At 42.7% G+C, this 11,771-nt stretch overlaps 1 protein-coding gene across 1 annotated transcript; it reads left to right on the forward strand.

Moving 5' to 3' along the window:
- The first annotated feature begins 456 nt into the window (after positions 1-456).
- psmf1 (proteasome inhibitor subunit 1) lies at positions 457-11,551 on the forward strand. Its single transcript, XM_061220152.1, has 7 exons — positions 457-707; positions 889-1,041; positions 1,269-1,351; positions 1,989-2,171; positions 8,648-8,701; positions 10,361-10,519; positions 11,090-11,551. The coding sequence occupies exons 1-7, from the start codon at positions 579-581 to the stop codon at positions 11,139-11,141; spliced, it is 813 nt and encodes a 270-aa protein (XP_061076136.1). The 5' UTR covers positions 457-578; the 3' UTR covers positions 11,142-11,551.
- Positions 11,552-11,771: the final 220 nt, after the last annotated feature.

Genomic DNA, 11,771 nt, shown 5'->3' on the forward strand with positions numbered 1-11,771 from the left:
GATGGTCCATCTTTCCCACTCCTGGTCCAGACAATATAGGTAGGTCCATAAATAAATAAATACATAAATACATTAAAATTAAAATTCTGCATGACGTGAGTGAACACTGCCCTCTACAGGATCACAACACTAATTGCATGACAGTCAACAACATATTAATTTACTGTCTTGATTATATTCAAAATAATAAACCACAGAAGTGCTGTAATGTTAAGATTATTACGTGGAAGCCTACAAAGTATATATACATTTTTTTTGTACAAGTCGTTCCAATGTGAAAAAGGGTAAAGACAACTAAAGCACAATTGCTAGTTTGTGTGTTCTGATTCCATTTTCCGCGATGAAACCGTGGATATTGCAAGTGATTTAGTACACACTACTAACCGTACATCATTAAAATAGCTTTCATTCGGAGTGGAAGCGTTGTTCCGGAACTTTAATTGAGAGCGCGTTGTTTCCTTCCGGCTGTGAAACGCAACGGACATAAACACAATGACGAATGACAGCACGGGTTCCTATGAGTTTCATTTTTGTGTTTCATTTTAGATTTGCACCGACTTCTAATTGCTGTTTCTAAGATGGCAGGGTTAGAGCTCCTGTACAGCTCTGTCGTCAGTAACATCACCTGTCCACAGGATGTTGTTGTTTGTTTCGTTCACTGGGAAATAGTACGAAGCGGGCACAAATGTCTTGGATCTGGGGACCAGGTAAGAACAGCTAGCTAACTACGGTATCTAAGTTGTAGCAAGTAACTATCGTTAGCTAAGTTTGGTTTGTTTCATTTGGAGTGAAGCTCGGCATCGGCCGTTTGTTAAGTCACTAAAATTGTAGCTAGCCATGTGAGCTTGATTACTATTTGATTCAGTATTTTCCTGCTCTCCATCACAGCCTCAACAAAGTGATAAAAAGTCGGAGTTACTCCCTCCTGGTTGGAACGACAGCAAGGAGTTGTATACCTTACGCTACCAATCCAAGAGTGACAAGTCCCATTTGCTCCTCAAAGCCATCACCGTGGACTCCACCTTGATTTTCAACATCATGGTATTGGTCTCCTGCCCGTGTCCTGGGATCTTATTTCTAGGAATAGCAGGCAACACTAAAGATGTTAATAATATTCAAACACTGTCATGATTTTGTGAATTTCAATTACTTTGTATTAACACCTAAGCAAGGCGTAATTGCACATGACATCCTCAAATTCGAGAGAAAGGTTTTGCGCTTTGTGAAAAAAACATGAATGTTTTATAACTTTCGTTTTCTTGCGTCAGGACTCGGCCACTGAGCGAGTTTCAGATTTAACAGTCGACGTCAGTGACTATGTAGACGCGGCCAATCTCCAGGAATTCGAGAGGTTGGTTTGAAAGTTTATTACGTTATTTATTCGGCAGGCATTTTTTATACGTGCATGGTTGTACATTTAATGGACGTTTAAATGTAATCGTTATAATTCTATACAAGTTACATAATTTAATATAAAGGTACAATAGGTAACATTTTTGTGTTAAACATTGTTGCAAGACCATTGTAAATCCCTTCCTATAATTGAAAAAGGCTCACTGACATGTTGACTTACCCTCTGCCTGTGTTTATAGTCTTTAAATTAGGGTTTCAATATGCAGTTGAGGGGCCGGCACTCTGTACCAAAACATATAGATGTACAATAATTCAAGCCTATTGGTTGAAAATTGGTTCTAATTGCCACATCCAATGGCGTGTCAACGTCAGCACGTTCACAGAGAAGGGGTGGCATAAACAGTGTTGTGGTTTGAGCGTGTTTGTGGCTGGAATTCCTCTCTTGACCGTTAGAAGTCCAAAATGACCTTTTGTACCTTTAAGTCTGTTAAAATGCAGCATTAATGCAACATTATTATACCTACCACCATGTTGTTTCTGCGCCTGTTTCTGTTTACATCCGGCCTTGCATGAAACATCCCATTAAGAGTTTTCTTTTTTAGATAGGGGTGTTGATTGCATCCATTTCTTGACAGGGTGTTCAAGAACACAGAGGAACTAGCAAAAAAAGTTAAGTCAGGGCTTCTTCCACCGGATTTGAAGGTGAAAGGAGAGTCCAGCAAGAAGGCGGAGAAGAGGCCCTCAGTCGACCCACAGCCAGACCGGGACCCTCTCCTAATTCCGCCAAGGAACCCACACACTGGCAGGCAGCCGCATTGGTAGGTACAAAGAGACCATCTGTCTCTTTTATTGGCCTTGATAAATATGAATGTGTAATGCCTGACAAATATAAGGATTGCCTTTTGAGTTACGGACATTTCTCAGATTCATCATACAGGCTTCATCTGCACTCATAATTTTGAAATCGTGCAACATCAAAGGATTTGGAAATCTGCTTCTCGTCCAAGCGTGATAAGATGCTTAATCTTTATTACCAGCTACGAAGTAGAGCTCTGATGTGTTTTTGTGCACTGGAGTAGACTGTTCCGATTTCACATTAATCATGCCTGCCATGTTGGTCGAAAAGCCAATTTCTAAAGGGTATAGTAGAAGTTTCAATTCAGGAAACAGAGTTGTAGGCCTATACAAGTCATATTATCTTTGAAGAACAAAAGGTTTATGTACACGCCATAAACAAGTAAGTTGACTCTTCCCCTTTTAAAACAAGAGTAGGGGGGGTGATGGGTGGTTTTAATAAATTTTATTCCTTGTGATGATCACTCGTAATGGTCAATAATGTTCATAAAAGTTTATATGACTTTTGAGTAGCCTCAGTAAGCCTGACCCTCAGGTCAGCGCATAGTCCGCATTGTATTCCCCAACTGTGCTCACTAGTGACCCCCCTGGTCAGTTGAATACTTGCAGCCAGTCTGCAGACATCATCTGGCGCAGCATATGGCTAAAGTCTCAGGAGGTGTCTTGCCTGCATTCATCGGAATTGACAGGAGAAATAAATTATATATATTTAGTATGAAAATATACAAATGTACATCTTTGGCAAATTACCTGCCATAGATGGAAATGCATACTCATACTGAGGAATGCATTAAGCCCCTGTGCTGCTGTTAAAGAGAGAGCAGACAGGCTGTATTAGGCCGGCAATAACTTTGGACTACCACTCATCTGCCCGCTGAGACAAGGGAATTAAGGTTTTGTGCTGGACATTATGGCCGATGGCAAGTTGCAGCCATGGTATGTGGTCAGAGCCCTGCCAGCCAGCTAAAGTGGTGCCCGCTGACCCTGCTCATCGATGAGCAGGTCAATTGGCTAAAACAGACCTCAATGATGAGCAGGCCGATTGGCTAAAACAGACCTCAAGGATGAGCAGGCCGATTGGCTAAAACAGACCTCAATGGTAAGCAGACCGATTGGCTAAAACAGACCTCATTGATGAGCAGGCTGATTGACTAAATTAGAACTCATCAATGAGTAGGCTGATTGGCTAAATGATGCCTTTTTTTCATCCAATTCCTGGAATCGATTTGAATTTATATTTTACATTATCATGTACCAGTGGACGTGTATGTTGATCAGAAATTTGGGGAATTTTCCACCAATCAATATCCTTTTCATGCACAGGCTTGCGTCCTCATTTGATTTCCCACTCCTCATTTGAAGTCAGTGAAATCTACTCCCCGCCCTTCAAAAATTCCCCCGGAGAGATCTGTGTATACATCATATCTCGAAAACTCATGCTGCTCTACATTACGTTTCAGCTTTTTCTTTCACTAAACTATCTAATGCTGATGTCATGATCACTCCTGGTAACTAAAGCAATAGAGTTCTTGCACACTGACATCCAAAACATTTGAAAAAACCTACTCTTTAAAAGGTCAATACCCTGCTGTAAAATCCAGCTATGCCAGCTTGACCGGCTTCAAAATTGATCAGGTCAGGCTGGTCATAAGCTGGTCTAGCTGGGTATGACTGCTGGTAGCTTGGCTGAGGTGGTAGCTGGTCGACGTAGCTGTTGAAAACATAGCTTGCGCTGGTCAAACCATCTCAAGCGAGGAGTTGTTCTGAACTGATCAACTAACCCATGTCGAGTTGGGAGCTGCGACCAGCTACCGGCTGTTTCGAAACCTAGCATGACCTGTATTTCTCAGCAGGGTAGTGAATCAGAAATGGCATGGTGCAATACAAATTCAGCATGAGAGAATCCATCAGATGGGGAAAAAAAGAATAAAAAAAGTGCATTTCAGTTGTCTGCACACCAGCGTGTGCTAATAAAATACAGAAAGGAGAATGTAGGTCTATGTAGGTCTGCAGTTATAACAGAAACAAGGAACACACAAGAACATTCAGCACTGCAGGCCTGCTGCAGTATTGTGGATTACCTGGCTTCTGTGCTTGAGGGGATGGAACTGCAGTTCATTGCACTCTTTTTCTGTAAAGTCATGTCTCGGGTTGCTCTCCTCGAGGGAGCGTCTCAAATGTTTCAATGTCAGAATAAAATCTTAGCAAACATAATGAAGGTTGGACCACTTACAGTTTCGCCCTTTTTCTGTACCAAATGCACATACGATATTGGGCCATAAATGCATAATGGTGATGTTCCCTTTTGGTCATGTTAGTCATGTGGCCATTTTCCACTACCTTGTGACTTCATATTAGATGTGTAATAATGAAATAATCATCATGTTTCAGTTTTGTTCCCTCATAAAACACACAATTCCCCAACATGGATGGAGACAATGTACTTTTGTTTATATGCAGTATGTACATTTTGTACAAGTACAAGTTCTAAATTGTGTACAGGTGCAGTAAAACTTGCTTTTACTGATAATCAATGCATATAGACACATAACACATACAATGCAGTCCATAAGTATTTGGACGGTGGTACAGTTTCTATTGTATTGACTCAAATCCAAAGTGCTGGAGTACTAAAATAAAAAAATGAATACGAGGTTAAAGTGCACCTTTAATTTGAGTGCATTTACATCCATATTGAGTGAACCATGTGGGAATTACATCCCTTTTTTATACAAAGTCCCTTAATTTTATGGGACCAAAAGTAATTGGACAGTTGGCTTCTCAGCTGTTTCTCATAAGTGTAATGGAGAGGTCTTTCTTGGCTTACCAGCCTCTTTGCTTTTACTGAGCTCACCCGTGCCTGTCTTTCCTCTTAATGCTGTTCCAAACACTTTGTTTCAGTAAGCCTGTTCGTTGGCCTATGTCTGACCGTGTTTTTATTATTTGTAATGCATGTATGCATTTTCATATCAGGTTGGCTGGTAAAATGAATACAAACCAATACTGGCATATGATTATTGTACAGTGCATTCAAGAAATGTATACATTTCCAGAGCTTTGTTATTCAGATTTGAGTTCCAAAAAATGTGTTACGCCATGCGAAAACGTATTTACCGTCCCTGACAAATGCGTTTTCTCTCCGTGCGCAGAAATGTTAGATGTTTGAGTCTCGCCGTCAAGGTGGGGTATTAATAAAGTTTCCGCAGACGGACTGCAGCGGCTTGCCCGTGAAATGGGCTTCTGGCAGAGTCGTCTCGCCAAACCGAAGACGAGACATAACTCACGTCCTCGCCTCGCAGAGTGAGAGTGAGAGTGCCAGGCCAGAGCAAGCGATTCGGCGCTCGGCGTCTCTTCGCCGCGGTGCCTCCTAATCGCTTCGTCTCGGAGACAGTCGCATTAATCATCCGCTAGACAAAGGCCAGCTTTCACCAGAGACGCCCGGCGAGTCTTTGATAGAGCCGTAAGCTGCCTCGAGCAATGAGACTTGAGGGTCGTAATGCGGTTGAAATTTACTGCAGTTCATTAGCGTCCGGTCTTGTCACGGTGTTATTTAGGGGCCGCTTTGATGCCCTTTTGAGCCGTTTAGTGGAGGGCTGTCTGATATATTGCGCGGCTGAAGAATAATCATTCTTAATAGGTAAATTATAACATAGAAGGCATAGCATACGCTTACAATATATGGTATTTCAGTAGTGGTTAACCGCCAATTCCGCTACCTAGGCATGCTATGTATTTTAACATGTGCACTGCCATGCTGTGCTCTATATTTTACATGTACTGTGTATGTGAAGTACTGTGTCCAGTGAAAACATACATTAAGTGAAGAAAAGATTCTCAGCTTTTATAGAATTTTATGTTTTGCTCTTTGGCTTCACTATGTATGAATTACAGCACTGTTTATACATTGCTCCCCCAATTTCAGGGGACCATAATGTTTGGGACAAATGGCTTTGCATGTGTTTCATGAGTCAGGTGTATTCAATTTCTTAGTGCAGTATAAGATAGTGTTCCATATATAGTCTAGATTCTACGCTTTTGATTGCCTTTGGAGTCTATTATTAGCCTTTCTCAATATGACTACTGGAATTGTGACAGTGTCACAATTAGTCCTTAGACCAACCCTGCACGCTGGTATAGATTCACAGGGCCTCTGTAACCATGGCAACCCTGTACACTGTAGTGTAGATTCACAGGGCCTCTGTGACCATGGCAACCCTCACTCTATGGTACAGATTCTCAGGGCTTCTGTGACCATGGTAACCCTGCACTCTGTGGTATAGATTCTCAGGGCCTCTGTGGCCATGGCAACCCTGCACTGTGTAGCATAGATTCTCATCGCCGCTGTGACTAAAGACTCTGGTATAGGTTGGTCCAATGTTGCACCTCTGTTACAATATTTACAGTGCCAGACTGCAGCCAGTGCGAAGAGAACACATGGTCTATTTTTAAGATCTAGAGCATTCTCAACAACTCTGCCTGTGGAAGGGAAACAGCAGATCTCCAAACATAGATTCACTCTCTCTCCCTCTCTCTCCCTCTGTCTCTCTCTCCCCCTCTCTCTCTCACTCTCTCCATCTGTCTCACTTTCTCTCTCTTTCTCTTTCTCTCCCCCTCTGTCTCTGTCTTTCTCTTTCTCTCCCTCTCTCTCTCTGTCTCACTCTCACTCTCACTCTCACTCTCTTTCTCTTTCTCTCCCGCTCTGTCTGTCTCACTTTCTCCCACTCTCTCTGTCCCCCTCTCTCTTTCTCTCCTTCTCCCCTCTCTCTCACTCCCTCTCCTCCCCCTCTCTCTCTACCTCCTCTGTTCTCGGTGACCCTATCGGGTTTGTCTGATGTCAGCCATTTATTGACATCTATGCAGCTATGTCTTGTCTTGAAGGACAGCCTTGTCTTTGCTGCATGATATTAATGATGTGCGTTTTTATTCCAACCGCCATTAGCGGTGCACAGACCAGGAATACGCAGCATAGATTACAATGGTCAGGAAGAAGTGATCTGATTACAGGTCAATGGCACACTCATCTGTGTGTGTGTGTGTGTGTGTGTACTGTATGCATGAATCTCTATGTGTGTACTGTATGTGTATATGTGTATGCATGCGTGCGTGCGTGTGTATGTTTATATGTGTGTATGTGACTGTGTCCATATGTATGTAAGGGAGTGTGTGTGTGAGAGAGTGTGTACTGTGTGTGTGTGTGTGTCTGTAGTGTGTGCTTGTGTGTGTGTGTGTCTGTAGTGTGTGCGTGTGGCGAGGTCAAGGACACCAGAGCACACAATGCAGAGGACATAAATCACCCTGCTACAATGGAGCAGAGTTTATGGAGGTTTGTCAGCTCAGCTGAATTCAGCCCACTGCATGCCCTCCTGCTGCCAACGAGACGCCTCTGCTGCAGGCCTCCGGTCCATCCACAATGGCACACGGAAACTCAGCGCACGTAGACACGCTCCCAAACCGCATTCATCTCAAACAAGCGTGTTCGATCCGTGCCGCGACACACGAATATGCTTGCTTTTCCAGAACAGTATTAGGCAGACCGCGTTTCATATTGATCTGAAAAATCGTTCGTCCCCCCCACCCCCCCGGGTCTCTGTTTACTGTAATGTTTGGCTGAACCTGAAGAGACTAGGTTTCATAAAGAGGTGGGCCGATGATAATTAACAAATGCTTGAACTTGAACATTTCGTTTAAGAGGAATGGTGGTTTCATGGCATACACGTTTGAGTTTCGACTCGTAAAATGAATTGTTTTCCAAAAGTATATCAATGCGTTGTCCCTTGCTGTTTAGCTTGATATTTCTAGCATGGGAACCGGTGCAGTGTGATACATTTCAAGATACTTCATTTTATAGCGCCTTTATGGCTAGCATGCCACAATTAAGAGTGACTTACCATATGGGCCGACATGTTGGCAGTTTATTTGCATAAAAGACAGACACAGACGTGGGAAAGGTGTAGAGCCCTGAAAGTGCTAACACTAATACTTTTTCGCAAAAATTGACAGTGATGAAGATCTCGTTGGGATCACTTTCAGAGCTATTTTTTTCCAGCTGCAGGAGCGATAAAACAGTGACAGCCAATCAGATCCGTCTGAATTTACAGGGTGTGGCATGCCAAATGCCAGACGACATACGTAGCTGAGAGAACGTTTACAGAATGTTGTTGATCAGCAGTGTGAACGCTCATATCGTTGTCGTTATAGTTATGGTTAGTGTTATAGTTCTTAGTGTGGATGGACCTTGGTGTAGTTGTGTTGGGTGTGTAATTGCTGGTGTGGTATAGTTGTGTTGGGTGTGTAATTGCTGGTGTGGTATAGTTGTGTTGGGTGTGTAATTGCTGGTGTGGTATAGTTGTGTTGTGTTGTGTTGGGTGTGTAATTGCTGGTGTGGTATAGTTGTGTTGTGTTGTGTTGTGTTGGGTGTGTAATGTGTGTTTTTTTGCAGGCCTGATCCAATGGCTCCATTTGCTGCAGGGGGTGCAGACCTGGATCCCTTAGGGTGAGTTACTGTATCTCAATAACATCATTTATTATTACTGTTTTTATTTTTTTTTTTATTCATTTTTTGACTTGACAGGTTAAGTACCTGCACTTTTATGCTTTATTGATTTTTGAAGCCACAAATAGAATGGTAAGATGAGAACCCGGATCGAGACGAGCTGATTTTCATATGGAACCGGATCACAAACAGCATCAGAGACTTTGCAGTGAATAAAGTTTTATAAGATTGGAATATGGTAATGACTGACTGACTTTCTGACTTGACAGAGGATAAAAAACATTCTGTGGTTGTAATTTGTTATTTTCAACATATCAACGGAATCGAGAGATATGCCGGTTTGATAATGCCAAAAAAAGAAAAAAATTTAATCACATCACTGAATTTCATTGACATGAATGATCGTATGTTTTTATAAGCAAGATGAGGCAGTAATTGTCAGCAATGAAATGCATTTGTCACTTAAATGATAACGCATCTGCAGAAGCCATCTTGAGGAAAATTACCCGTAATGCAATTACAGCACTGGGGCCTGAGTTCTGCAGGAGCTGTGGTATAAATAAGTGGTCTGAGATCTCATCATTGCTTAATGGACCAGAAAGAGAGCCGCGATTCAATTCCACTTACAATGTGAACACAAAAAGGTTTGAGTTCATTTTTACTTTCACGTATTTACTAGAACAGAGCTTGGTTTGTTTAAAACTAACTATACGTGAAAACACCCTACGCCGTTCAGCCTTTCAGTAAGTGACCGTTGTTTGAGTTCTGACCGCTCGTCCTTTCCCTGGTCTACCAGACACGCTGCCTCACGTGTGAGTTTTTATCCCTTCTGTCCAGTACATTTCCACTGGCTTCAGAACAACCAGTGTCTCCGGGATGGGGTGGTGTTTTCCGTAAATCTGGAACCGCGTAAGAGGGCGTTTTTCCCAGGAATGCTGGAGGATTAGTCACTACTGGCATCAGTTGAACGGTCTCCTCTGGGTTCAGAAATGACTCGGCTGTTTTGTGTTCCTCGTGCCCGGTGGTACCGTGCCCTCTCATGTTGGGGTTTCATTGTCCCGTCTGAACGTACTTTGAGTAGAAGTGTGGAGGCCCACCACTGCAGTCCATGAAGTCTTACCGGAGTCTATTACCCTCAGGTCTCCTGCGTTTCATTTACCTTTCCAACTCGTATGTGTTGTTTGTTTGTTTGTTTGTTTGTTTTCGTTTTCGTTGCTAGTGCTGGCACACTGCAGAAAATGACTGTCTTAACAAGCTTTTTTTTTTCTCTCAAGTAGAAAATATTCTTTTCTTTTTAGGTTAATGTTTGCGGAATGTGGAATTTTCTTACCCCATTAGCAAATCTTGAATGTACTTTTACTACATCTGCAGTATTTTATTGTTCGTGTAATTTATTTATTGATGTATTTATTTCTTTATTTTTCATTGCTAATTCTGGCTTATCAAGCATTTTAGACTTTTAATAAGACCTAAGCTTATATTTTTCCTCTCAAGTAGGAAATATTTGCTTCGTTTATGTTATTGTTTGCTTGACATGTGGAATTTTTTTTACCCCATTAGCAAATCTTGAAACAAGTCATCCTGTACCATTACCCTCTCCCTCTCCCTCTCCCTCTCCCTCTCCCTCTCCCTCCCTCTCCCTCTCCCTCCCCCCTGTAGGGGCCGGTCAGGGGGAATGATTATGGACCCGCTGCGCTCCGGGTTTCCGCGCTCCGGGTTCGACCCGTCTGCTGGGATACCCGGCCGGCTTCCCCCAGGAGCCGTTCCTCCCGGCGCTCGCTTCGACCCGTTCGGACCGGTGGGACAGAACCGACCTGGGTGAGCGAGACCTACGGCGGCCCACGAGACAAACGCTCTGCGGCATTAGCATTAGCGGTGCACGATATGCGCGCTCTATGGCGTTAGCCTCAGAAGCACACAAGGCATGCGCTCCATGCTGTTACCGTTAGCGGTGGACGATATGTGCGCTACATGGCGTTAGCCTCAGAAGCACACAAGGCGTGCGCTCCATGCTGTTACCGTTAGCGGTGGACGATATGTGCGCTACATGGCGTTAGCCTCAGAAGCACACAAGGCGTGCGCTCCGTGCTGTTACCGTTAGCGGTGCACGATATGTGCGCTACATGGCGTTAGCCTCAGAAGCACACAAGGCATGCACTCCATGCTGTTACCGTTAGCAGTGCACATGACTGAAGCAAACTGTTTTTCAGACTTAAAACAAAAACACGCAAAATACCTGGTAACCTGACTATTGGGTGTGTAAGACTATTAAGACTATTCTGAATACCTGGTAACCTGCCACAGTTAAGACTATTCTGACTGAATTTATGCCAGAACAGTAAGAGGAAGGGAGGCTGTTTAACAGGTTGTTCTTTCTTTGGTTTTCAGCCCAGACCCAGACCACATGCCTCCACCAGGATACGACGACATGTTTATGTAGAAGACACGGCCCAATTCTCAGTTTCTGTGTCTGTCAACACCAGGCTAAAATACTCATTTTACAGCCTGTAGTTACATGATAATTACAACAAAATCCTTCCATGCTATTTTTGCTCTTTCCCCCACAAGTTAGAAAATTGTGGCTAATGAAAATGATATCCCTTTTCTCTACAGTAAGGGGAGATAAGTAATGTGCCAATGTCACAGACAAGCATTGATATGATTAACTTCAGAATAAGTGTCAAACATGCTTTAATAAGTTTTTGTTTGCAAAAGTTTTTGTTTCTAAATCCTGCTGAAATTCTTTCATTCCTAAAGACAAAAAATAACTTACACTTACAGTTACGAAGGTTTGGTTTCTTTTTTTGTTCGTCTGTTTTTTGAAAGGCTAATTAAATAATTGTCAAGCAATCGCATTGTGTGTTCATTTATAAAAACAAGTAAAACCCACACCACATTTCACATTTTGGTAGATTGGAAAATGAGCTAGTTAGAAAGGAGAGTTATGAGACCCACTGTACAGCCAAAAAACCTTGGTAAAAACCATAACATGAGAAAACTGAAACAGAATTAGGCCAAAGGCACGTGTGTACATGAAACGAATGGGTTTTTAAAACAAAAATCACCCAAA

Source organism: Conger conger, chromosome 14 (assembly GCF_963514075.1).
Source record: "Conger conger chromosome 14, fConCon1.1, whole genome shotgun sequence".
Taxonomy (NCBI): Eukaryota; Metazoa; Chordata; class Actinopteri; order Anguilliformes; family Congridae; genus Conger; species Conger conger.

Bases quoted from the DNA above. Each gene is read 5' to 3' on its own strand.
- psmf1 (XM_061220152.1), top strand. From the start codon at position 579: ATGGCAGGGTTAGAGCTCCTGTACAGCTCTGTCGTCAGTAACATCACC. The intron at 1,352-1,988 runs GTTGGTTTGAAA...ATTTCTTGACAG, and splicing joins AATCTCCAGGAATTCGAGAG to GGTGTTCAAGAACACAGAGG. The intron at 2,172-8,647 runs GTAGGTACAAAG...GTTTTTTTGCAG, and splicing joins ACTGGCAGGCAGCCGCATTG to GCCTGATCCAATGGCTCCAT.